This window comes from Anguilla anguilla, chromosome 2, assembly GCF_013347855.1.
Source record: "Anguilla anguilla isolate fAngAng1 chromosome 2, fAngAng1.pri, whole genome shotgun sequence".
Lineage (NCBI taxonomy): Eukaryota > Metazoa > Chordata > Actinopteri > Anguilliformes > Anguillidae > Anguilla > Anguilla anguilla.
Window position 1 is genome coordinate 66,811,928 of NC_049202.1, and position 27,803 is coordinate 66,839,730.

Consider the following 27,803-nt stretch of genomic DNA (forward strand, 5'->3'; position numbering starts at 1 on the left):
TGTGTACATACAGTACATATGCACTTCTGATTGAAATAATGTGTAACAACAGCCTTTCCCAGTGTGTTTATGCAACATATGCACTTCTGATTGAAATGATGTGTAACAACAGCCTTTCCCAGTGCGTTTATGCAAGTTTATGAAGGATTGCTGCTGACTCCAACACTTCACATTTTTAATTCATTCAAGATAGAAACTGAATCAATTTTTTGTGTGAAATGATAAAAACACACCATTTTGTTTTAGCCAGTGTAACAAGTAGTTGCAAGGGACTGTGAGCTTCCTTTTTCATCATTTAGTGTCGCCCTTTTGAAACTGAGTCGAAGCAGGAGGAGTGGTCCTGCAGTAGCATGATGTCTAATGGTTAAGCTGCAGGATGTGGGACTCTGTGGTTGTAGCTTCAGTGCCCACAGGTTTCGCTGCGTGCGTTCCTGTAACTTAAGTGAGCTGTTTAACCTAAAGTGATCTAACCTAACCTTAACTGATCACACTTACAGAGTAAATGTCAGCTGCTCTGGCAACGAATGTCTGCTGAATACCTGAGATGTAAATACCTGTACCTGATGTGGTTCAGAGGCCAAACGGTCGATGTTCCAGGCTCATGTCATACGGTCGGAACACGCCCAGGTGTTCTGTCTGGGGATTCTGTGACCCCATTGTGGTGGAAGCCACACAGAGCGAGCGGCACTTTGCTAAAGCCAACATGTTCCACAGCTTCACTGTTCAAATGTTACGTTTCGCTTAGGGCATACAGACAGTTAAAGTCATATTCTGTCCTGAGATTCAATAAAACACTGAGACAAAGAAGGCTACCACAGTTTTATGAATACAATAAATAAGGTTTTGCCTTTTGAACCAACCAAACAACTAAGCTTGATTGTGATATTTACCTAACCCTACGACAGATGCTGAAACTGACCAAATCTAACAGGAATAGGCATCTTATGTAGCCAGAAAAGGAAAATGTGAATCCAAAATACATTTTCTCACCACCAGCGCCACAGGCAAGCGCCCATAAAAGCAGTATTACTCTTTGGCACTGTCTTTGTGAAAATAAAGTTCCCATGCAAAAACCTTCACAGATTTCCCTGTGGCTTTCCAATGTGATAACTTCAACAAGTCAGCTGTTGGTTGGTATGCAGCTCAGCGAGGCAGGACAACCCCCTCCCCCAAAACAGATCCAGTGACCTCACTGTACTCCCAGCCTTATCATGACCTCCACCCAAAAGGGGAGCAATTAACTTAAAAATAATCATTCTTTCACCCTGCCCCCTCCCCAGCCCCCTTCCACGGGATCGTCTTTCCGCAGTTTTACAGCTTAAAGACCAGGAACATACAACTGACAAAACACACTGATAAGGCTAGGGCCCAGCAGATGCAGAGAAGCCTAGGGGCAGGCTGGAGGCAGAATGTATTCTTATCCTTACTGAGCTATTTCATTTTTCATTTTTTTGAGGTATTTTCATTGTGCCACATCATTTTTTTTTTTCCATAAACAAATTCTCTACGAAAAAATGTAATATTATCTCATGGGTGAAAGAGAAGAACAGCTTTGTTCATTTAAAACATGGCTTGATTATGAAACGGTTTTGTGCTCCTGAAGAGCAAACTATATTGGGCCACAAGAAGATGTATCCAGACGACATTTTTTAATTCTTTTGTTGCCTTCGTTGATCCACTAACCTCCAACAGAGCAAAGCACGACAGTCTCTCCTGGTGGTGGGAGGTGTCTAACCAGAATGAGAACGCCTGCGTAATTCCAGTATATACGGAAGTAGGGAAGTGGGGAGACAAGGCTGAGAGATATTTTAAATATTTGAAAATAACTGACAGCATCCCAGACAATGAGCTGTTTACAGGATGCCCTCACTTTGGTGTCACAGAGAAGACCAACACAGTGGCTCGTACGCAGCGCTGTGTGGTGTGGCAGGCTCGCTAGTTTCAATCTCCCTGCGCATACTGTGTGCCTGTACAGTGGACAGCACCGTTGCCACACAGCGAGAAGTTCCTGTGTTTAAATCCTGCCCCTTCTGAGTGAGGCTTTCGTGTTTCTTGTCATTGCTTCCTAGGTACCCTGGCGTTTCCTCCCACAGTCCATAGACATGCTGGTTAGGCTAAAGAAAGTGGTGAAGAAAGCCCAACCCCCCCCCCCCCTCCAGATACACACACAAACAACACTGACCGGGAATACGCCGGTTAGGTGATGCATGGTTTCCTAAATGTCTTCACGGTTTCTTTTCTCTGTGCATTAGACTTTTAAAATATGTATTTATGTTGAAGGCAAGTGACAAACCTAAGGGTAGCAGCAGAGTTTCTCAGCCATGTTGTCAGAATGTGGACTCGTGAGTCTGGCTCCACTAGCGTCTACAAGCACAGGGAAAAAAGAGCAAAAAAGGAGATGACAACCGTGATAATAATCGGTGTTATCGTTCAAATCCTGCTCATCTAACAAATGTGCAGGAAAGTGGCTGTTGGGGGGGGGGGGGGGGGGGGGGGGGGGGGGGGGGCGGGTATGACCACAGCTCCGTCTTTATGTTTTGACTTGGGAAACAAATGAAGGGGAATGTTGTGTTTCGGATGAATTAGTATAGAAACCTCAACTGGTCTCTCACTCTCTCTCTCTCTCTCTCTCTCTCTCTCTCTTTGACACACACACACATATGCACATACACGTACACACAAACACACACATGCAACACATACACACACACGTTACTGCGTATTTTGGCAGTCACCGCCGAGAGGTAAAAACAGAGATGCAATGTAGCTGTACTGCACTCACCCACAGCACCAGGAACAAGGCAAGCCTGCGGGCAGGCAGCCGCGAGAGCCATCTATGGCTTTACCAGCTGCTGGTTTGCAGCAGAGAGACAAGAGGCAGGCCCGAGGCACGGAAGGTATGACCTCATCATCTCCCTGCAACAACGCAGAGACAGCAATTGGACATACGGTAACACAAAATAACTTTAGAGAATAGCGAGGAATTATTAAATCGTTCATATTCGAAGAAGACTAAGAAATGTGCTCACACATGTGCTTTCAAAAAAAAAAAAAAAAAGGAAAAAAAGTCTAAATTCCAGCGCTTTGTTCTGGGTCACATATCGGCTTGTCAAAGCACTGAAAGAGGGATAGCATAATGTGGCATTCAATTCTCATTATATGTTCGTTGGAATGTGCAGGCATTCACTAGCAGGAAGTTCAGCTGTCACTCACTTGTGGGAAGTTCATTCATGCTGACACTTTATAGGTCTCCGGGGGAGGAGACAGGTGAGACTGAGGGGAACGTGCCAGGACTTATCCCTGTAGTTCCGCCCCTACCAAACACTGGGAACCGCGCGGAGTTAGGGGAAAACCAAGCTGTGGTCCATCCCGCCAGTTAAGTGGTTCACATAGTGACCAGCAGGGTTATAATCGAATCTGGACTGTGTCAGTGCCGACTGTGGCCTGCAGCCCCCCAAGACAGAGCACAGCTTGTGGTAACACTGCCCAAGGAGGTCAATTCTGTTGGCAGGGATGGCTGTGTCTTCTCGCTCACCCTTGACCCCCCCCCCCCCCCCTCCCCCCTCCCCCCTCCCCCCCTCCCCCCTCGACTGGCCAATCAGGCAGCCACATTCTGTTATCTAGAGCTGCATATGAGGTTCTTCTGACTCACAAGGGCCCAAGCTCCACTCGAGGAATGCAGTGCAGAAATGGAGCGGCCGCTCGACGTCACGTGTCGGAGGACGGCACGGGCTTGTCTGCGTTCTCCCGAGCCGTCTGTGGGCCTCGCAGCGCTGGGCATGCCTGCTGCGCACAAAGCCGCTCGAAAATCCTTAAAAATGGTCGTTGACGAGAGGGGATTATTTTAGAGTTTCTCTGCACGCTCACGGCTCACTGTAGATTTCCAGCACAAACTAATAGCCTTAGCTGACATCAAGTGACATCATAAATTACATCACAGTTTGCTTAGCATCCTACATACGCATGTTTTATGTCGCCTTTTATAATGTTTAGCCATTAGACAGGTGACATTCTTGGTCCTGCTATCTCACAGCCAAAGAGATAGCCAGGGACAGCCATAGCCAGACGATACAGTACCTGGACCATTCCCCAGTGATATGTGAGCGCGTGGTATTCTGGCATCTGCTATTCAGGGTTTTTTCTGGCTTCATACATGTCCCACAAAGATATCTATCACTTGTAGGGACAGTGCCGGTGGTTGCTGTTTAATAATAGCAGAGTCCATGGGGACCTGCAACTCATATAAATACTTAGTACAGTAACCCTCATGCTGCATCTCTGTTTTAAAAGTTTCTATTCCAAAATTCACCAGAATGTGTCAAGGGAAGTATGGAATCATCTAAAGAGAACGTTCTGATCACTTGTACTGGGTGAAAGATCGGTCCCCCATAATCATTTCACGGGGGAGTAATGCCATCTTTTTTCAGGTCCTGCTCCGTTTCAATTTAAAGAATGCATAGAGCTAGCGCACAATTTTAGTGGGAGAAGGCACTTTCAAAATGGAATTTCATCAGGTTCGGTCAGAAGATTGAAGGGGAGGATTGTCACACATTTCTCAAATGTCTCAGTTGCTTACTTTTTTAAAACTTGACAAAACAGTGAATGGTAGCAATTTCTGCCTCTAGATCTCATACTGAGTGTCGATCCAAGCTGTCAAGAGTGAGCAAACATGATGTAGATCTGTCTCCCCCAAGAATTTAAAAGCCACTGTCTGAATGAAACGGATCTTTCTTAACCATCATCTTGCAATAAAGGCTCGAGGGGATGTAATTCTTCAAGCACACATTCCTGACAAGTGCTTACATTGCCTCCAGGGAGAGGAAAAATTACAAACCAGAGGATGTGTACTGCATTTGGAAACGCTGACTGGACTTAACTGAACTAATATGTACAGTGGTAGCGGTCACCCCATGAAAATCATCTTAATTGTTTTTTTTTTGTTTTGTTTTGTTTTTTTCGCTTCAGTGACGGGGGGGAAATAACGAGAGGAGGGGTGCCCTATACGTGTCGAACTCCGCTGACAACAGTAGAGGCACTTACCCGAAAGGGAGGCAAGACCTACCCACTTCAAGCTCAGTCCTGCCCCCTTCTAATCTCTTAGTTGGCCCCCTGTCAACTCGAACCGTCAGTGCGCGTTTTCTCTTAACGCGGGACAGCTGTAATGGGAAAGAGAACATAATCAGAATTCGAGTAAGCATTCGAGGTACGTAGCATATCTGAAACTTGTATTTATTTATGCATGTTGCACTACAACTCTACATACCGACAGTGTTAAACAAATAGACCAGTTTTTACCGAAGAGGTTATTTCATAATGCACGAGAGAGTGTTTGTTGCAGATCGCCCTTTTGCCAAAATCAAACGTGGGAACATTGCTTTGCACGAACCTGAATAATCCGTGCAGCTGTATAGTAGTGTGACATGTTGTGAGCGCGTAAATGTATTGGAAGTTTAGATACACGTTAAAGTATTTAAGAATGGAGTGATGTGCAAATCAGTCGGACAAACATGTCCACAAACGCGTTGATGTGTGGTTCCGTTCGGTGCCTGCGTTCCGTTCGGCCATTCTTAATTTGATTAATAAATATTATTTTTAGTGTATTGGGTGCTGAAGTTATTTCCAATAAGACGAACTGTAAATCGTAGCTATCTTGACAGGCTAATATGTAGTTCAATAAAACATATATTTGGAATATGCTTCTCGGGTTGTTGTAGGTGCAATCGTTTTAAACATGTATACTCTCTCTCTCTCTCTCTCTCTCTCTCTCTCTCTCTCTCTCGATATATATATATAACTTTAAACATGCAATAGGTTATAGAAGGCAATTCATCATCATCAGAAACCTGAACATGTAATGACTTCTCATTCTGAATGAAAAAGAACAGTGCACCTAACTTGTGTCCCTATATGTCAGCTTTGACTCAGCTCAACTGTTTTTCAAAACATGATTAGCAAAATAAATGAAAAATAAAAAAATGTGGATTTTAGTTAATATATCTTCTCAATCAAGATTTATTCTAAAAGCCTGTTAATGTATTTCAAAGACTAAACTAATATAAGGATGATGATGATGATGATTATTATTATTATTATTATTATTATTATTACTACTACTACTACTACTACTGCTAGTATTATTACTATTATTATTACTGTTGTTGCTATTGTTCTTTTTACTGTTGTTGTTGTTTTCATATAATTATAACTGTAAACCTACGAACAGTAGGAGCTGTTATATCTACGACAGTATGCGATTCAATCTTGCCACACATCTTGAGAGAATGTTAAAATATAACCAAGCTTTGCGAGTCGCTGCATGATTCAACTCCGAAACACGTTTACTTAAATTACTCATATAATCTTTTTTCTTCTTTGAAGTGGAAAACGTGTAACAGAAGTGGAATCTACTGTTCTTCTGGTGTATAGCACGGTGGAAGTTGTCTGCTGTGCTATGCAGCATAAATACAGTAGATTGATGAGGTTGATACAATTTTATGTTATTGTGAGTGTAAAAGGGCATTGGCGTTTAATTCTGAATCATTCGTTTTTGCAGGGGCCCGGAACTGCACTTCCTCACCGCTCTTCGGCCGCTTCTGATCAACCAGAAGATTCGTGTGCGCCCTCTAGTGGTCCGTTGAAACATGAGCGCGTAGCTGTCCCATGACTATATATCAAACTGAATTGTCGTGCGGTGCATTGGATTACGTCGATTTTAAACAGTTGGAGTACATTTACTGAAACCTAGCGCAAAGAAACTGAATGCCTCTTCCAGACCCGAACCTCCTTTATTATTCAAAGCGTTCTCTTTGACATCATACGAATTTATTTTCTCTGAACTAAATCTGTTTTGAAGTTATGGCTTGCACATGGACTACACAAGGATTTTCATGATTTAACACGGCAAAATTTTGGGAAGTAAAGTGTATTTTGGGGGCCTCTGAAATATGGATGCTTCCAGAGCCAACTGCGTAGTGGCCACACCCACACCGCTGCCCGTCTCACCCTCCTCGCAATATCTGCTTCGCTTCTTCCGTGATTACCAGAACAACTCGGTCATAGTGGCGCACTACAACTACACCGGCAAACTGAAAGAGAACAAGTACCGAGATGGCCTGAAGCCCGAGGCCATCGTGTTCCTGATCATCTGCCTGCTCATTGTGCTGGAGAACGCCGTGGTGCTGGTGGCCATCTGGAGGAACAAGAAGTTCCACCTGCCCATGTACTACCTGCTGGGCAACCTGACTCTGTCCGACCTGCTGGCCGGGTTCACCTACATGGTGAACATTGTGATGTCCGGGCCCAACACGATGAAGCTGACCCCGCTGCTGTGGTTCCTGAGGGAAGGGGGCGTCTTCATCACGCTGGCGGCCTCCATCATCAGCCTGCTGGCCATCGCCATCGAGCGCCACGTCACCATGGTGAACATGAAGCCCTACCACGCGGGCAAGCGGGGCCGCATGTTCGCCCTGATCGCCGGCAGCTGGGTGCTGTCGGTGCTGCTGGGCGTGCTGCCCATCATGGGCTGGAACTGCATGGGCAGCCTGGAGGACTGCTCCACCGTGCTGCCGCTCTACTCCAAGAGCTACATCCTGTTCTGCATCACCGTCTTCAGCGGCGTGCTGCTGGCCATCGTGGCGCTGTACGCGCACATCTTCCGCATCGTCAAGTCCAACACGCAGCGGCTGGGCAGCCTGCGCAAGGGCCTGGCGCGCAAGTCGCAGAAGTACATGGCGCTGCTGAAGACGGTCACCATCGTGCTGGGCGCCTTCATCGTCTGCTGGCTCCCGCTCTTCGTGCTCCTGCTGCTGGACTTCTGCTGCCCGGTGCGCAGGTGCAGCGTGCTCTTCAAGGCCGACTACTTCCTGGGCATCGCCATGGTCAACTCGCTGCTCAACCCCATCATCTACACGCTGACCAGCAAGGACATGCGGCGGGCCATAATCAAGCTGCTCTGCCGCCACTGCCTCATGACCGAGGACGGGCACATCAAGAAGATCGGCGTGCCCTTCCTGGAGTGCAGCACCAGCAAGGCGGAGGTGGCCTCCCACCGGCTGGAGGGTCTGGAGACCACGCTGTCCTCGGGCAACATCACCCCGTCGCCCATCAAGGCCTTCTACCCTAAGGGGCCGAACTCCTGAGCCTGGGGCTCATCGCTGGAGGCATAACCTGACTCGGCAAAGCCCTGGGATTTGCCTAGGTGTTGGGAATCAGGTTGGGGTTGTTGGTGTCAAGGTGGGCTGCTTTAGTGACCAGATAAGTCTGAAATCAGGTCCTGCATGGCCTCAATCCTTTTCTCAATTCCTCTTTTTTAATCACAGAGGGGAAAAAATGGCTTCAGACTGTTTTAAAATGACTGAGGTTGTAACAGTAGTAATGGTAGATAAATAAAGTTATGCAGGACGGTCCCTTCCATCATTTTATAACTTTTGTTCTACCTTTGGCACCATCATTTCCCTGAACTGAAGAGGTATAAAATTCCACTTCTTTCTTCAGGTTACCCATGTAGCAGAATTGAATCAACTTCCCAGTGATGATTTAAGAAGTGCCTTGCAGATAAACTAAGACAACTCTGTAAATATGGAAGCTCTTTTTCCTTCCACATTTTACATTTCTGATTTGCACAGAGAGTGCTGTTGCCGTTTCACTGAGCTCTACAAAGTCAAAGGAGGTTAAGTGTGCTTCTCATTAGCCTCCTGAGGAGACTGCACAAGGATACACAAAGGTATTGCTGAAGAGAGAGTGTACAGGCTGTGTTCACTGAAACAATCCCAATTTTTGCTCAAGTGGGTTATACTGACAGTGCTTCAAGTCGCAGGCACCCATGCTGTTTTCACAGCACTTCTTGACAAAACCCTCTGTGCTCTTGTACACCAAGATTTTGCTAGTTGGAATGCCTGGGCTGGTGACGCTGTCTGACTGGTTTTGATAACCAACACAAAATGCTGAGTAGCAGAGACTGGGTTTGCAAAGAGGGTGCAACTTTTTTTTTTTTTTTTTACACCAAGAACAAGGCTGTCCAAGGAAAGGATGCAGGCCAGTGAAGATGAAGGGGGAACAAATTCTCACATTAGCTGCAGACAAATAGCGTGAGACAATGTAAGCCATATCTGTTTTTGTTGTTTTTTGTTTTTGTTCATTGGAGGGGAGGCAGCAACTGCAAAGCAACTTCAAAGCACTTGCTTGACTCCATCATGCATTTAATTGGAATTTTGTTTTGTTTTTTGCTTCAATTCAGGTTTTCACCCCCACCCCCCACCCCCCCCGCCCCCACCTTTTAAGTGATCTGTTACTTTTGTTACCTTCTCCCTAACCTGCTTAGTGATTAAATCAGTTCAATCACAGCTTGCCACTATGAAGTTGAGTGTTTGACTACCACTGTCTCTCTCTCTAGAGAGTATTGTACAGTATTGTATGTGTGTGTCCTCTGCTGACTCCGTTACATGTGGGGCACAGTCCTTGTTGGGGTTTAGAGACTCAGCTACAATCTGGCAGGAACAGTATTTCCCTGTGAGCACTTCGTTCGCTGCAAGCATTCAGTTTAATGGCGGAGCCGACATTAACAGCAGATGATCTTTTATTGCACATTTCACAAGCATTAGGCAGAACAAGGTAGTAAGGCTGCCATGATCATGCCCCATTTATTGGTCGGTGTCCAAGATCCTGCACTTCCAAGAGCCAAAAAGTGATCCAAATATTATGCCATGCAGTAGAAAGCCAACTTGGAATATTTCTTGAAAACAACGCGTCTTTCTCATTGTATGCTTGTAGTTTCGCTATTATTGTATGTGTGCGGGTGTGTGATTGTGTGAGTGTGTGTGTGTGTGTGTGTGGGGTGGGGGGGTGGTCATTATACATTTCTAAGAAAATCAGACCTCAGATCTCTTTATTCACCTTAAACATGGATGTGTAGAATGTAGATTATGTGTCAAAATGCAGTAGTCAAAATGTGTATAAAAGCTTTTTATGCTTTCTAAAAACCCTATATTTTTAAGTTATGTGCCCTTCTTGTTACTGTTTTGTATGCCCATTGAAAAAATAAAAATGTATCTTGTTTATGGACTGTAACCTCGTCATTTGGTTTTGATGTTAATCATAGTGTAATTATACATTTATATCTTCAGATAGGAATCATTTTATGACCTTGAGTCCACACAACTGTTTTGTATTTTCTGAAAATGCACAGCATTTGAAAATTCATCTAAAACAGAGGGCTATGTATGTTTTATGCTTATTATTGTATTTATTATCAAAACTATGGATATATACAGAATATTGGAGGATATGAAGGTTTTTGATAATCTGAACAATACACAGATTGTGCACTGCCCAAACTGTGCTCAAATTGCACATTGCCATTGCTGTTCAGTACAATCACAATCAGTTTGTGCATGCATGTGTGTCTGTGCATGTGCATATGTATCTCACTATGAACATGTTGAGCATGCTAATATTTTTCAGAGCTGTAACAGGAAGCATACTTTCCACGTGCATCTGTTCAGAGCATTAGCCTTTGAAACATTCGCAAACTTCGACTGTTTCAAATGTGCTCTCAAAGCCTCCCCTCTTCAAAGCCAGTCTGAAAGGCCAAACTTTCAAAAACCCACCCTGCCCGCCCACCCAGAAAGCCCCGTCATGAATCACGAAGCAAGTCTCCCTTTCTCACGTTATCCAGGGCCTTGCACATTCGCTCCCGGAGTCCACAAGCAACCCGAGTTTACAGTCGTCGTTTTTTTTACGTGTTCCAGGTTCAGGTTCCAGACAGCTGACAAATGATGAATCACAACAAAAACCACAACAAAGCCCTAGGCAGGGACAGGTAGTGTTTAAGGTGTGGGCCAGACTGATCTTATTAATCACTTTATAATCACCCGTCAAATACAGGTGACACTCCCTACGAGACTTACCTGAGAAAAACAAATATAGGCTTCGACATCATTTGTCCCTTTAGTCTTCATGCACCTGACTTGAGGAACAATTATTTAAAGAGTTCTTGGCAAGTGTCTGAAATGAACCAGCCCGTGTCAAAAGAATAATGCTGAGCTGCCACAATATTTGACTTTGACAGTATTGCTCTCCTCCATGAAAATCCTCTTAACCGATTCAAATGTGACACAGTGAACACACAAGCTATTGCATTAAATGTACTGGAACGGTGTAGCAGCTGTCAAATATGTTAGTTTACATATCATCTGGCCTTATAGCTGAAGAGCACCTGTGGAGAAGAATAGTTATCACTATGCTCAATGGGGAAAACCCACTAATTTGCATGAGCAGGCAAATTTTCCTGCAACTCCAGCCCCAGTTTAAACTAAATCTTGCCCGCTATACTCATTTTTTTTTCAACCCACAGAGTGAAAAACAAAGCTCCAAATCAAGTGAAGATGCACAGCAGGGCAGGAGAATGATTCCTTTATGAATAGGAAAGTTCACACACGATGGTGAATCACAGTTATCATCCAACTTTTTTAATGTCTCCAGACAAAAGGGCCACGTTGAGCACAGCATAAATTCAAAGACAATTTTGCTGCTCACTTTGTGATCTTTCTTGCTGCAGTACATACAAAAAGCTGCAGCAAGGCACCAATTAAAGATCAGGCATGGAAATAAAACAAGAGGCAACACAAACAGAAAGGTCCAATTATAATCAGTCACAATTACCCTCAGTCACATCTGAAACCTGTTAAAATACACATATCAACAGATTAATTACCGCCATTAAATATGGATTCATTCTTCAGAAATGGGACAAGAATATCCATAAATTGGTCACTCCATTTCAGTTAGAGTGACGTTCAGGAGTGATCTTGAATACTGAATTGACTTGACATATTTAAATACTTAAGATATTCAAGACACGTCCGCCTTGCATCCACATCATTCACATATGAATCCCATGGGGTGTTCCATCTCTCGTTTTACAGGATCGATTTATTCACCTGTTGCTCTCTGTTGCTGCCTCAGCAGCGGATGCCTGCACTCTTCACGAGCAAGATTTTCTCACTACATGAGCTCAGCTATTCCTAAATGACTCACAGACAGATGCGCAAACCCACTGAGAGACAGAGGATGAGTCACTGTACACAGCGACTCCCCAGAGGCGCGCGCTCCTCTCGCGGGCTCCGGCACAGACAGACGCCGCGATGGGTACGTCATGTGACCACTCTCAGGCGTAAGCGCTACAGTGAAGCAGAAGAAAGGCCAATTGGTAAATTTGTGCTGGAGAGAATGGAATGTGCAGGGTGTACGGAATGGTGATACAGTCATATATACTTTCATATGCAAATGGTTACCCATAGAAATAGCCCTATATAAGTGCATACGTATATCTGCAGTGTGTGTATCTGTATCCATGCCATACTTACTGGTAGGGAATAAGCTGCAGAGGTGATCATTTGGGGTCACGTGCCATCACTTACAGCAGCACTAAAATTTATTGACCCTAATCTTAAAATATTATGTACAATGCTTTGCATTCACTGCTTACGTTGATAAATTTGCACACTTTTTACCAGCACACCGAATATAGCTATTTGCTGAAATAATTCAAATGAATCTTCATCTCCACCTGGGACTTTACCGTACAAACTTCAGGTCACAAGCCCATTCCCACTATGCAAATCTGCCTTCTGTTCCTAATTACTCTTCTGTCTGTAGAGAGATCAAATAATTGTTTCAGCAACTACATGAACCGTTCGATCAAAGTTGTATGACAAAGTAATGTATTCCTTGCTGACCTTTTTATTTCATTCAGAGTTCATTCAAGGGCAGCTGTTACGTATCTCTTTAAGAATGCCATCCAGGGCATTCTTTATGGAAAATGAAAGACACAATAATTTACGGATGCAGAACAATTGCGTTAAGATTGACCCGAAATTTCAACCCCTCTCGAATACAACACGAATGCGTAATATAATATTTTTACTTATGAAGCTGCATAAACCGCTGCACGGGGATTGCTATGGGAGAACGCTTGACGTGGGGTGACACCTTGTGGCAGATCTTATTTTATAAAGCATGTGTGGTTCATTTGAGTATTCGGAACAACACAAGGCAGTAGCCTAGTCCAGACAAACCTATGGTGATACACGATGACTCGTTAAGTATTATAACTGAAGTGTCTCCCTAAAAATCTCGGTAACCCTTGCAGATCTTACTGGTGGAGCATGAAGATTATGTTTGCCATAAATTAAATGGACCCTATGCACGATATGTGGGTTATCGCACTGCACGTTTTGTTGTTTGCGCAATGCACTGTAATCCAGAAAAAAGCAGTAACGACAATTGCCGAGTCACAATGACACAGTATACCAACTAAGCTGGTATACTAAGACTACGTCGTCTGATATTGTGAAATGATATTATGCGACATATATATGACAAGGGCTTCACTCCTCTTCATGTTAAATGCTCCTTTTAACTTCCAACTCTAAATGACTTATATACGCTATCACGTCGATAACACTGTTTTGACAATTGTTGATGCATAGCCAACTGTGCAAATAATTTGATTGACTGAGACCGCTCTTAAAGAAGACGGTATCCATACTCGTCCATCCTAGGTCCATAGAAAACAGCCAAGATTCAAAAGCCCTGCTATACTTCCTCTTTCAAAATTTCCCCGTATACTTCCGTAAAAGTCTCCCTCCCTCCCTTCAATCGAGGATAACCATTGCAGTCTTGGGCCCGCTCTTATTTTGGCACTGAGATCAGGTTAGTACAATGCTTAGTCATGGTGAGTTACTGCTTTCCCTAGGTCCTCTATTCCGTAGCGCGCACTCAGAAATGGAAGAATTGAACGCTGTATGTTTGTATTTGTATGTAAGTACGATTTTAAGCTGTTATGTTATCATGTTTATTCGTATACCTTGACAGAGCCGTTGTTTTCGCACGTCTTTTAGTTATAGTTTTCTGTTGTAACGACAATGGTCCGCGCTGATGTTTTGAAATTGCTATCGCGTACGATTCTCATTAGCTTGCTATTGCTAGTAGTTCTGTGAAAACCTTAGCGAGATGGCTCGCTTTTAGCCAGGTTGCTAACTGTAGCTAACTGAATTAACTACATTCTTCGTGTGTAATGCCGTGCCATTGCATTATGACTCATTTTTTAAAATTTAGCGTTAGCCGTCTTTGTCCGTACTATCAGTACTCAGTTTGTTTGTCTTCTAGTTTGATGAAAAGTAGGAAACAACTGAGTAGCGAAATTGAATAATGTAACCTATTTAACTTAAAGTGTCTTTACAGATGTGTAACGACCTAAGGCTGGCTATCTCGACTACATGTTTAGGTATATAGCTAGAACTTAAATCGTGTTTGGATATTGATGTTATTTCACCGTGACATTGAAATATGAAGAAGGATCGTGGCCACCCACGTTAGTATTGCTAGCTGGCTTGCAAGATTTTTCATTTTAGCACAGTGTCGTTCTGGCTCTTGTTTTGGTAACATTACGTTACACACAGCTCCTTTCCCCCACCTCCCTGATTAAAGCGTACGTCCTGTTCTTATTTAAGACGAGGAGCTAAGGCGTTTTGCCAGACTAAAATATTTTGCAAGCTAGCTAAGATTCCCTCTTGTCGCATTTCTCGTGGAACTGACGACGAACAGCAGTGTTAGACGGCCCTTTACGCTCAGAGGATTTGCTTAATCAATGCATGGGGCTGCATAAACAAGTTTGTTTGCCAACTTGCACAGTAACGTTAGCCAACACTAATGTTTGTTATCTAAGATGAAATGTCATGCGAATTAGTAATCACATTCAACAAGGATGACCGCCGATCTATTTAGACCGCGTTACACAGCTTTATTTTTTAAAACTATAACGTTACTCCCGATGCCAACACGTATGACAGCTGAATGTGTATCTCCTAGCGAAAAACACTTCAAACACAACTGTCTTATTGACATGTTGAAATTATTGACGAACTCGCGTAAAGTTAACGTTTTCTGCTTGGGATGTTTGCCAAACCAGGCTAGTTTTATTGCATACCAGTTACAAATGCGGATATCTACCTAGGTAACTGGATCCATTAAACATTAACAGTTGCGTTCGATGAATAATTAAATGTAAGAGAAAGTTGTGTTCGCTGTCCATATAGGGTAAAACACCCAACCGCTGACGTTACTTTAGTTCGGCGTCTTGCTTAGACTAGTCTACTTCTGACTGTAGTCACTTGTGCTAACATGCAGCTAGTCTAAGTTTTTTTTAATTTTTTTATCGGTGGTCGTTTGGAAAAGTATTCTTACCATCCTAGCAGCACTGAATTTAAAAAGACCTAAAGACACGCTTGGCCAACGGCACAATGTTGCTGCTGAGAAAGCCTGCTTGCTGCCTTCTCAGCAGCAGCCTTTCTTTATCTAGTTAGGTCCGCGGAGTCGGCTGGTGTAGTTACTGTATTCTGGGCGGGGGAATTACTGGTAGCTTGTACCATAGCCCGGGGATCTCAGGCCTTTCGATTTTAAACTAATGGCACGTATGCTCTAACCTAACACTCTAAACTAGACTAAGTAGGCGTAACGTTAATGTACCCAAGCATTCACACTATGTATCGTAATTAGCGGTTATGTCGGAAAACAGTGACTGTCTAGTTACTAAACCTACTTTTACAAGATAACTAACTTAACTGCGATTGTCTTTTTCAGTAACCTTGTGAGGTCCTGACCTTTTAAACCTATTTGTCTTGTTTATTATGCTCTTCATAGTTACAGGTCGCAGTTCATCCTACAAAATAGTTGTGGCGTCTAAATGATTAACAGTGTGTTACACATTATTTAATGGTATTTATGAATATTTAGAATAAATTGTAATATTTTTACATGGCAAGAACTAAGTTTTCTCGTGTTCAGAAATACTTCTGGCTATAAAATAATGAAATTATGTACGTCATTCCAATTTTGATCACTTTCATAAAGCATTCAGAAATTAATTGTCAGTGTCCACGTGATTGTTTTTGTGTGTATGTTTATCGCTATCCGCGAACGTTACATCGCTTTCTTTTTGTGTTGTCACAGGACTCGGACTTGAAGGCAAAGTCACGCTGACCGGTTAAATTAAACGATCAGCTATAGTAACAGCGTGCCAATATCAAACCAGGGGCCTGGCTTTAACATGCCTTGAATGCTGCACAGGCATAGTGAAAACTTCGTCTGAAATAGTGCGATTATTACGTTCAGAACTTTTATGTATTGGCATTACTGTGATGCCTTCCGCAAACCATCTTGAATCGTAATTAGGACTCAAGGAGGTTTGAGTGCAGAATGCAAAATGTTAGCTCACTGCACAGCGGTGATAATAGAAGTTGTCGTTCAAAACAACTGAGACTCCTTAATTAACTGTTTTATGGACTTCATCTCCCAGAAGCAGCACTGCAGAATGTGTTTAATCTCTTGCCTATTTGGACTCACTTTAGGTGTAATGCGTTATGTCCAATCTCAAATCGTTACTCAAGGGAGAATTAATTGATGCTTTTTTTTCTTCTATTTTTGTAGTACAATGCATTTGCCTTTACCGTGGTACAGGGGTTGCTGATCAAAGCTGCTCTTAATTTTATTAAAACGAAGCCTGTTTCAAATGGCAAACACAATGAATGCAGCATTGTTTTCATTACATTACAGGCATTTAGCAGACGCTCTTATCCAGAGCGACTTACACAACTTTACATTGTATCCATTTATACAGCTGGATATATACTGAAGCAATGCAGGTTAAGTACCTTGCTCAAGGGTACAACGGCAGTGTCCTTACCCGGGATTCGAACCTGCGACCTTTCGGTTACAAGCGCAGTTCCTTACCCACTGTGCCACACTCCGTCCGTTTTCACAATGAAAATATAGGGTTAATGGTTATGCAAATGTGAAATTTGAAGTTGAAACCAGCAGTCATTGTCACTGTAATAAGTTAGTTGTTGTTAGACTGCTGGACTGTACTTTGACATTGCTGGGTGTGTTACTTTCCTGTATTCCCCCTGATTTGGCAGATATGTCTGCTGTTTGATCGTTTGGCCATTTTTACTTTTTTTTTTTTTAATGTATTTTTGCACGATGACCGGTTAAACGGGGGCGGGGGATTGTGTTGCAGTCCTGAATTTATAGTCGCCTTGAGAGTGATATGTGTGTCTGGACTGACCGTTTGACCTGCACTGTTTCTGCAGGTTTCGGAGCAAGCAGGGACATCTTCTTGAAAGCAGCTCAAGTTGACTGGAAGAGAGGTGTGTGGAGAACCCCGCTCCAGTGCCTGGCAGCCCTCATCGAAACCTTTGAGAAGTGCGTTCACTGCTGGCTGAGTACCTCCATTTTGAGAAGACGTTTCCGTCGTCCGCGTCAGCTCTCTTCAAAAAGCCTGCACAGTCCTTCAAACTCGCTCTACCTGTGGTTGTGATACAAAATTTAGCTTCAAAGCTCCAGTCTTCAGTTTGTAAGTGGCATCTTAAAAGCCGGTGCAGTTTTTGCATACTATCTCTAGAGGTAATTTGACAGTCATTGTGTTGCTGGACCTGGTGAAGACAAGGCAGTTCATAAATATGATGCTATGATTATTTTTTAATTTTTTAATTATACAACAGTTGCTGTCAGTAAATGGGCATTGAAACTGGATTATTTCTTATTTTGGTTTAAATTCTATGCCGCTTTAGTATTTTCAAATTGCAGTATAAAAAAGAGAAGAATTTCTCATCCCACAGAAAGCTGACCTGTTAGCTATTTTTTGTAGCTTTGAAAGAAAAAAAACAAGGTTATTAACTCCCCATCTGAAGACAAAAGTAGGACACGGTCTTTGCCAACAAAAACAAAAAAGTCACCGGAAAACCTTCCTCCCAGCTAAGCGAGTCCAACCTGCTACATTTTTAACGCAGCATAGAATTTCCTGCTTTCCCTTCCAACGACGGTCTCCTTAACAACCAGGAACCAGGAGAAAGAACCGCCCAAGAACAGTGCAGGAAAGCCCATGTTTCTGGCAGCTCCTCCGGGACCATATTCTTCATGTGTTTTTGTCAAAGTGTACGCAGCACCGATTCCAATGATTCAGCAGATGATTTCCGACCACTTAAAATGGCTAGGCATCGGGGGTCGAGAGAGCCACTTCACTGAGAAATGATTGCACAAGTTAATTCCAGCCTCTAAAAGCATTGCACTGGACATGGACTGCGGCAGGTCACTCAGAGAATAGAAGCAATGCTTGCTCATGCGTCAAACGCCGTCTGTCTAAGCCCTTAAAGAAACTGCACGTCTTGCACACAAGATAACAATGAGAGTTTGAGCAGCACAGTCACCCCAGTGTTTTTTAGGCAGTTTGCCTGGGCAGAATTCAAATGAAGGGAGTCAGGGAGCTATCGGTGTTGTCCCGGTCACAGACGTCTTTAAGCGCAGAGCTGCCTGACCTTTCCGTTGCTGTCTGAGAGTGTGGCGTCTGATTTTCGTCCAGCCTTTCTAAGCCCGGCCTGACGAATTAGTCCATTAGTCCCGAAGAATTTTTTGCATTGCCTGCTCCTTAAAAAGAAAAAAAAGAACAAAAGCGGCGCTTTCCAGCCCTGCTGTGTAGTTTCTCCCGTCCCATAATTCCCTGCGCTCCCCCCCTGCTGTGCGCTGGCGAGCGAGGATGCACGCGCGGGGTCCCCGCCGGAGGTGAGGATGTACGCGGCGGGCATGACGGAGTGCAAGGCGGAGGTGACGCCGTCCACGCGCAACGGCCACCGCGTCTTCAGCTACACGCTGGAGAGCCACACGGCGGCCGCCTTCGCCATCATGAACGAGCTGCGCCTGGAGCGCCAGCTCTGCGACGTCACGCTGCGCGTCAAGTACAGTGACCTGGACGCCGTCGACTTCGTGGCCCACAAGGTGGTGCTGGCCTCCTCCTCGCCCGTCTTCCGCGCCATGTTCACCAACGGCCTGAAGGAGTGCGGCATGGAGGTGGTCCCCATCGAGGGCATCCACCCGAGGGTTAGTGCGCGGCTCTGGAGGGGGGGGCTGTGTGTGTGTGAGAGAGAGAGTGAGTGAGTGAGAGTGTGTATGAGTGAGTGCTCGTGTGTATGAGTGAGTGAGTGAAAGTCTCGAGTGTGGGAGTGTGGGAGAGGGGGAGAAGTGGTGTGCCTTTGGGTCTGTAAAGCCTTGCTTGATGTATGAGGGAAAGTTACTGGGCAGAGGCGATACTGTGGGCCCTGGTAAATATAAACCAAAAACTCACCCACCCAGTCCCCATTCTATTCGCTGTCTATGGTAGTGCTGTCCCCAAATGCCTCTTAAAGACTCTGGAAATAGAAACATCCCTTCCTTGTGCCAGGTTTCTCAGAGCGGTTGAAGGTGTCGGGTGGGTCCCCCGCTGACTCCGGTTGTGTGTAGTGACTGAGTGCCGCCCCTCTGCCCCAGGTGATGGAGCGGCTGATCGAGTTCGCCTACACCGCCAGCATCTCGGTGGGGGAGAAGTGCGTGATCCACGTGATGAACGGGGCGGTGATGTACCAGATCGACAGCGTGGTCAAGGCCTGCTGCGACTTCCTGGTGCAGCAGCTGGACCCCAGCAACGCCATCGGCATCGCCAGCTTCGCCGAGCAGATCAGCTGCACCGAGCTGCACCAGAAGGCCCGAGAGTACATCTACATGAACTTCAGCCAGGTCAGCAATCTGATTCAACACTCACATATACATGCGCGCACACACACACACACACACACACGCACACACACACACACACACACACACACACACACACATACACGGCGCACACGTGCACACACACATACGCATACACGCACGCATGCACACGCATGCACACGCATGCACACACACACACTCACACACGCAATCACATATACGTGATGCACGCACGCATATGCATACACTTATACACACGCACTCTCGCACACACACAATGGTGCACACACGCATGCAGACACGCTCTTATCCACACTTACTCTCTCTCTCTCACACACACACACACACTCTCATTCTTACACGCACTCAGTCCAGCGCACACACACACACACACACACACACACACACACACACGCAGTCCGTACACTGCAGTTTACAGGGACACTCGCAGCCTTTCCTTGAGAGGAGCTGGAGCAGATTTTCTGTTTTGACTGGAAACACGCTGGCCGGGTCCCGTTTAGCGTCACTGCTCCCTCGTCCTTCACATTTACCCAGAAAAATACACACCAAGTCACCGGGTGGCTATAATTACAGCAGTGACATTGCCGGGTAGCTGACAGCAGTGTTTGTGGAATATTTAGAAGGAATCGTTTGCTTATTAACTTGCTTCAGTAGGCAGTAGTTCAGAGGGTGAGAGGGCAATGTCTTTTTTGTTTTGGGACTCATTTTTGTTTTTATCTATTAATATTTCTGTTTTATTCAACCCACACCACAGAAAAGGACTGAACTTGAGTCCCAGACTCAAAGTAATGAGTGTGTGCATGAATGAGTTGAATAAAAACGTGCTTAGCCAGTCACAACAGGGGTCTGTTTGGCAGCCGAGCTGAACTTCCAGTGACTGTTCTTGGCCTTTCTCTACTGCGTGCGTGGCATGCTGGTTGTCATGTAATCAGAGTAGCTTGTAAATCATTACATCGATAAAACTAGAAGCAGTAGTTTTGTTAATGTTTTCTTTCTTCTTTTTTTTTTTTTTAATGAATTTTTTAAAATCCTGGTTCCTAGCAGTCCATGGTTTCCCATTTGTAAATGGGAGGGGTTTGTAGTAGTTTGCTTTTACGGTCACTCCTGACCTTCACTGTTGTTTGTTCACTTTGCATTTGAAGTGCACGTCCTGATCCTGTAGTCTTGTTGATTTAATTCAGACTACGACCCACTTCCCTGTAGCGGTGGGGTGGGCCACTTCCTCTCGTGGTGAAAGTGTTTGCGATACCTTTACCGCCTCATCACGTTTAATTAGGCCCTCGTCAGCCCTCCTGCAGCGACTGTGCGCTCTGAGGTAACGCTGTAACGCTCCAGCAGCAGTTTGTCTTTGGTGTGCTTTCTGTCCTCTGCCTCCCGTGTCCGTGCAAAACAACCGCTTTAGATATCCAGCCTGGTGCTGTGTTGGCAGAGTTAACTTTGACTGAGTCATGCGTGGAGGAATGCGTGGGACTGCACTTAAAACTCTGCTGCGTGAGGAGGGGGGGAGGGGAGGGGAGGGGAGGGGAGGGCTTTCGTTCTGTTTGCTCTGACAGACGCCAGGTGACTCATCATCGCGGCGTTCCGCACACGCACCAGACACGCCTCGTCTTCTCCTTCCTGTAACCCCCCCCCCCCACTCTGAGTGCGTTACGCGAGGTGTGCGCGTGCGTCTCTACCGCAAACGCACGGCCCTCACCGAGCGTGCCTGCCTCGTACGCGCAGCACAGGCGTTCCTCGGGTCCTGTCGGCACAAAGAGGGGATCTCTGTGCTGATTCTCAAACTCCTGTCGGCGTGACCGGAGTAATGTTGCGTAATGAATGGGGGGATTTTGTTGGCGGAGCGGAAAATGTCAAACCGGCGTGACCGAACAGAGAAGCCTCAGTGGCAGTCTTTGGGCTTTGCGGCTGTCCGCTTGCGTCGAGTCACTCAGGCAAAGTCCTCTTGGCTGGAGTGGCCGCTCCTTCGCGTCGTTTCCTGGAAAAAATCAGAGCTTCTCTTCAGTCGATCTGGAAAATTCTAGAGAAAACTGGCGTATACCAATATCGCCTGTTTAGAACATGCTAGGAGTGACGGGGTGTGGGTGGAGGTCAGCTGGACATGACCTGGTGTCATGACTCAAACCTGAAGGCAGATTCAAATGCCCTTTAACGGATTTTGATGTGTCGAGTGCCCTTAGTCTTGAAGCTGCAGTGTGCAAGCAGCAAAACGGACATTGGCTTTGATTATTTTTTTGAACAGTAACCTTTCGTTTCATAATTGGTATGTGGCATGATTTAATCACAACTGACAGTTTAGTGATGGTAAGCAGTGAGTTTTAGGGGAACTCCAGTCTACGGGCTTAAGCCTAGCAAACAGGGAAGAAGGTGCAAAGTGTGTGTGTGTGTGTGGCAAACAGGGAAGAAGGTTCAAAGTGTAGTTGTGTGTGTGTGTGTGTGTGTGTGTGTGTGTGAGAGAAACAGGGAAGAAGGTGCAAAGTGTAGGTATGTGTGCATGTGTGTGTGTCAAACAGGGAAGAAGGTGCAAAGTGTAGGTGTGCGTGCGTGCGTGTGTGTGTGTGTTTGTGTGTGACTGCACTAACTGACCTCTGTATGGCTGGGTGATCCCTCAGGCATTCTGTACTGACCCTGAGAACAGTGATGCTCCCTCTTGAGTAAACCGTCGGCCTCTCAGGATCACTGCACATTTATTTACCGTTAAAATCGGCGCACATTTACTTTTAAACTGTCACATTTAACTGTTAATCCATTTGTCGTAAAATTAAATCCCAATTGTTCTGTCTGAGAATTCTGCTGCTAATCCTAGTGCTAAGGTTTATGACTGCTGGCATATCGAATATCGTTTAATTTCCCGACTTGGAAATGGAAGCGAGTCAGTGTGGTGGGAGACCCCGTTTCTCTGCCGGAGCGTAGTTTGCGGCGTAGTTTTGGCGCGCGTGCGGCCGGCTTGCCTGAGCCTCTCCCGCTCTGTCTCCCCCCCCCCTGCTCAGGTGGCCACCCAGGAGGAGTTCTTCAACCTGTCGCACTGCCAGCTGGTGACGCTGATCAGCCGGGACGAGCTGAACGTGCGCTGCGAGTCGGAGGTGTTCCACGCGTGCGTGGCCTGGGTGCAGTACGACCGCGAGAACCGCCGGCCGTACGTGCAGGCGCTGCTGCAGGCGGTGCGCTGCCACTCGCTCACGCCGCACTTCCTGCAGCTGCAGCTGCAGCGCTGCGAGCTGCTCAAGTGGGACGCGCAGTGCAAGGACTACCTCTCGCAGATCTTCCAGGACCTCACGCTGCACAAGCCCACCAAGGTGCTGTCCTGCCGCACGCCCAAGGTGCCGCAGCTCATCTACACGGCCGGCGGCTACTTCCGCCAGTCGCTCAGCTACCTGGAGGCCTACAACCCCTGCACGGGGGCCTGGCTGCGGCTGGCGGACCTGCAGGTGCCGCGCAGCGGCCTGGCGGCGTGCGTGATCAGCGGGCTCTTCTACGCGGTCGGGGGCCGCAACAACGCGCCCGACGGCAACATGGACTCCAACACGCTGGACTGCTACAACCCCATGAACAACTGCTGGTCGCCGTGCGCGCCCATGAGCGTCCCGCGCAACCGCATCGGCGTCGGCGTCATCGACGGCATGATCTACGCCGTGGGGGGCTCGCACGGCTGCATCCACCACAACAGCGTGGAGAGGCAAGTTCTGACCAATGGGAACGGGCGGGGCGGGGGGCAGGGCGGGGTGGAAGGCGTGTCTGGGCATGGTTCGGGTGGGTGGTCCGTTCTGGTGGGGTGTTGCTTGGCTCCAGTGCTCGTTTCTGTTTGTCCTTTTAGCTTTCTCTTTCACAGCTACGTTAGGTGGAGTTTGGTCTCTTCTGTGAGGGGCCTTTGTAAAGTGTCTTTCTAAATCTGGAACTCATTCATGAATGGCTTTTGAGTGAGCCATTGTTCCACAGAGCTGTTTTTTCCACTCTGGAACACAACTTCCTATAAGAAAGAAATGCTTCCTCTTAAAACCATCTGTAGCGTGAAGTGACACAACAGTTTTGTCGATTCGGATTAACTTTCACTTTCACACCTATGATTGTGCAACTGTAACAATGTTCCCTGTGTGCTGGCTGAAGTCTTTGTCTTCTCTCGTGAAATCATTTTTGGCTGGATTGCAACAGCGGGGCCAGCCCTATAAACGCGAATGTCTGTGACTTGAGTCACTGAGTGAAGAATTTACACCATTGGTCGGCCGAGTCATGAAGTTACACCATTGGTCGGCCAGTCCAGCCACATACTAGTTTTTGACCTTGTCTTGTTTTCCCTTCAGGCTGGTTGAAAGTCACTCCATTGTGTCCGTCCAGCTGCATCTTTTAAATAGCTCCCTTGAGCCATCTTTTCTAAACCGGTCGGACTTCTACTACAAATAATGTTGTGTGTGTCTTTGGGGTGCTTTCATTGTCCTGCTCCGCTACTCTTAGCAGTTTAGAGCCGCTTTGTTTAAATAAAAGCTGATTACGGACGTTGTTTTGCGGGGACGTTGTTTTGCGGGGATGTTGTTTTGCGGGGACGTTGTTTTGCGGGGACGTTTGTTTTGCGGGGACGTTGGCGTGCGAGTGGCTGACTGAGTGCGCTCCGTTCCCCAGGTATGACCCCGAGAGGGACTCGTGGCAGCTGGTGGCGCCCATGCTGACGCGGCGCATCGGGGTGGGCGTGGCCGTGATAAACCGGCTGCTGTACGCGGTGGGCGGGTTCGACGGCACGCACCGGCTCAGCTCCTCCGAGTGCTACAACCCAGAGAGGGACGAGTGGAGGAGCACGGCGCCCATGAACACCGTGCGCAGCGGGGCGGGTGAGGACACACACACGGGCACAGACACAGAGACAAACACACAGGCACACACACACGCGCAGACACACACACACACGCGCAGACACACATGCGCACGCGCACAGACGCAGAGACAAACACACAGGCACTCACACACGCATACAAACACACACGCGCAGACACACACACACACGCGCACAGACACAGAGACACACGTGCACACACACAGAGACACAGACACACACACACACATGCGCAGACACACACACACGCGCGCAGACACACACACACGCGCGCAGACACACACACGCGCGCAGACGCACACACGCGCAGACACACACGCGCGCGCAGACGCACACACGCGCAGACACACACGCGCGCGCAGACACACGCACACACACGCACGCACACACACGCGCAGACACAGACACACACACACACACACACGTGCAGACACGCGCACACGCGCACACACAGAGACAAACACACAGGCACTCACACACGCACTCGCATACAGACACACATGCACGCACACAGACACTCTCTTTCTCACACACACACACGCACACACAGCCACTCTTAGCATTACATCACAGCCTGACTCAGCAGTAGGCTGCTCCAGGGCAGCCCTGTGGCACTCTGGCTTCTGTCACAGAGGAGCTCTTCATTGATCAGACCGGAGAGCCGGGTGCTTAATTACACTGTGACATTAATGAGCTGTAAGTATGTGTTCCTATCTATGCTTGACAGTGAGCCCATGGATCTTTATAGCAAATCCTGATCGTTATCCAGTCAAAAAAAAAACATATATATATATATATCTCACTGGAGCGTGAGCTGAGGGCAGGCGTTGGGAAAGGGCTGAGTTACAGAGAGCTGTCAATCTTAGGGATTATACAGCCCTGAGCTGCTGCAGTTTTATTGGCCTTTGTGCCCGTGCTGACCCCCCCCCCCCCTCCCTCCCCGTCAGGAGTGTGCGCCCTGGGCAGCTCCATCTTCGTGATGGGCGGCTACGACGGCACCAACCAGCTGAACAGCGTGGAGCGCTACGACGTGGAGAGCGACAGCTGGAGCCCGGTGGCGTCCATGAGGCACCGCCGCAGCGCGTTGGGCGTCACCACGCATCACGGGCGCATCTACGTGCTGGGTGAGCCGCAGCGCGCCTTAAAAAACAGTACAGCGCACCCCCCCCCCCCCCCCCCCCCCCCCCCCCCCCCCGCGCCCGGCGCCCCTGACCCCCCAGCCCGGGGGGAACCACAGGGGCCTGCTGCTCTTCACTCTCACCCGCGTCACATGACGGGTGACTCTCGGCTCACTCGCCTCGCCTGCTTCCTCCGAGTGCGAACGGGTTCTGTCGTTCTGAGGTTAACTTCAGAACAAAGCGGGGCTTTGTTCAGTCAGCCAAGAAGCAGTAAAAAAAAAGAGAGAACTTTTAGATTAAATGAAAGGTGTAACTCGTAAATCTGTCTTGTTGGGGATCAGAAACGTGCTGGTTTAATTAGAAATGTGTTCTCATTCTTCTAAGTATGTTCTTGGGAGCAACAGTCTTTTAACCGGCAGATCTTGGGCTGCCTGGTGGGTCAGACTGTTGTAGCTCTGAGGGGTGTACTACGAAGCGAGGTTACGGGTTAGCGAGCTAATTTAAGCCGTAACCCTGGGTTTTCCACATCACGAAGCTGACGCACTGTACATCGGGGTACGTCTCCATGGCAACTTACGCTGCATGGCTAACCCGGTCCGGGCCAGGTTACGTTCAGGCTGTTGAATTAGCCGCCCTGTGACCAGTCAGCTTGGGATAGGGCCTCTCCATTCCTGCAGAATCCCGTAGAGCTTGGGGGTGTTTTCACCATGCAGAGATTATTTAGAGACCTAATTAAGGCTGATTGGCCTGTTCCCGTCATTATGTTTCAATATGTAATGTTACTACTGAACGGCAATAAGACGTCATCCCGAATACTCTCGTCTGATTGGTTGGAAGAAAGTCCCCACCAAAGTGTTAGCATTAGCCCATTAGCACAACTGTGACTCGTGTGACATATTTGTGAACCTGTTCTACGTATTTGCGCCTCCAGTCTACATATTTGCAACTCGCGGTTTACATATTTGTGAAATCGTTGACGGATTTGTGACTTTTGCTACAAAATTACCTCCATAAATTGATAACCACTTTCGTGGTACCGGTTAAGCTCGATTGCGGTTGTTAGGTTTTGTGAGGTCAGCTAACACGAAGAAACCCTGGGTATGTTAAGCTTCTTTCGTAGTACACCCCCCCTGGTTCTCAGTCTGGTCGTGCCAGTGCCCGCTGAGGCTAGCAGCCCGGCTAGGCGACGCACAGCCGGATCTAACATCACCCAAAGAAAGCAGGATTGTCAGTCGGCCAGAATGACGGCAACTCATTGCGCGCTAGCACCCCCTGCTGGTCAGTGGGGCGCACGCAGTTCGCCTCTCAGGCTGCAGGTGAAGCGTCTCTGTGAGGCTGACTCAGTGCTTCAGAAGAGCGCGCGCGTGTCTGCGCTCTCCCAAATCAACAGCGGAGGCTGCAGGAATGAGCGCCGATGGTGAAGAAAGGCGGGAAAACCATTAATAAAAGGAAAAAGCGGCGGACCCTGTCTCTCCAGGCCTAGGGCTATGGACCCCTGTGCTGTATGATCTCACCTCTGATACGGCTTTCGAAAGCCGCAGTTCCTGCTGAAATTCAGTGTCCGCGTGCTGAAACAGAACCTGTTCGACACCGCAGCTCATACAGCACGTTGGGTCCTAACGTTGACGTTTGCAGCAGCGTTTACTCTCGAGAGCGCCTTCTCAGTACGACCTGTTGGTATCGGCTAACAGTTCGGAGTAGCGTAATTCCCACCGGTCTTCAATTACCCTGAAGCCGTTCGTAAAAGATTTAATTTACTGCCAATGCTGTGGAACCGTTAGGACGGCGCGTGTGAGAAAAGCAGGCAGTAGCGAATAAAACCGCTTTTATTTTGACGCCCTTGCTCGCGCAAATTAGCCAGCGACACCGCGCCCCCCCGCCCGCCGCGCGGCGCAGGGAAAGCCTCGCCGTGGGCCGAAATGACGGTCTGCGTCTTCCTCTTCCTCTTCCTCCTCCCCGGCTCCAGGCGGGTACGACGGGAACACCTTTCTGGACAGCGTGGAGCGCTACGACCCGGAGACGGACACGTGGGCGGAGGTCACCAGGATGACGTCGGGCAGGAGCGGCGTGGGCGTGGCCGTCACCATGGAGCCCTGCAGGAAGGACCTGGCCCCGTGTCAGAAGCACTAGACCACAGCTTAACGAGAAACCTCATTCTCTGTGCGTGTGCGCGTGCTCACCTGCATCACACACACACGGGCACTCGCACACACACACAGACGCACGCGCATACATAGACACATACACAGGCACTCACACACACA

General features: G+C 47.2%; 2 protein-coding genes across 4 annotated transcripts; both read left to right on the plus strand.

Moving 5' to 3' along the window:
• The first annotated feature begins 5,037 nt into the window (after nt 1-5,037).
• Nucleotides 5,038-10,059, plus strand: s1pr5b (sphingosine-1-phosphate receptor 5b). Its single transcript, XM_035399930.1, has 2 exons — nt 5,038-5,203; nt 6,554-10,059. The coding sequence occupies exon 2, from the start codon at nt 6,945-6,947 to the stop codon at nt 8,136-8,138; it is 1,194 nt and encodes a 397-aa protein (XP_035255821.1). The 5' UTR covers nt 5,038-5,203; nt 6,554-6,944; the 3' UTR covers nt 8,139-10,059.
• Nucleotides 10,060-13,690: 3,631 nt separating this feature from the next.
• On the plus strand, nt 13,691-27,724 carry keap1b (kelch-like ECH-associated protein 1b). 3 transcript variants are annotated; one of them, XM_035405701.1, is made up of 7 exons: nt 13,691-13,710; nt 17,148-18,930; nt 19,357-19,602; nt 22,590-23,275; nt 24,214-24,419; nt 25,369-25,545; nt 27,506-27,724. In XM_035405701.1, the coding sequence occupies exons 2-7, from the start codon at nt 18,622-18,624 to the stop codon at nt 27,667-27,669; spliced, it is 1,788 nt and encodes a 595-aa protein (XP_035261592.1). In that variant the 5' UTR covers nt 13,691-13,710; nt 17,148-18,621; the 3' UTR covers nt 27,670-27,724. The 3 variants fall into 3 exon arrangements, with proteins under 3 accessions (XP_035261592.1, XP_035261590.1, XP_035261591.1); XM_035405699.1 differs by lacking the exon at nt 13,691-13,710 and adding an exon at nt 13,711-13,818; XM_035405700.1 differs by lacking the exon at nt 13,691-13,710 and adding an exon at nt 13,717-13,800.
• Nucleotides 27,725-27,803: the final 79 nt, after the last annotated feature.

Coding starts and splice junctions, on each gene's coding strand:
- s1pr5b (XM_035399930.1), top strand. CDS start 6,945: ATGGATGCTTCCAGAGCCAACTGCGTAGTGGCCACACCCACACCGCTG.
- keap1b (XM_035405701.1), top strand. CDS start 18,622: ATGTACGCGGCGGGCATGACGGAGTGCAAGGCGGAGGTGACGCCGTCC. Junction 23,276..24,213: donor CACCACAACAGCGTGGAGAG/GCAAGTTCTGAC, acceptor TCCGTTCCCCAG/GTATGACCCCGAGAGGGACT. Junction 24,420..25,368: donor CACCGTGCGCAGCGGGGCGG/GTGAGGACACAC, acceptor CCTCCCCGTCAG/GAGTGTGCGCCCTGGGCAGC.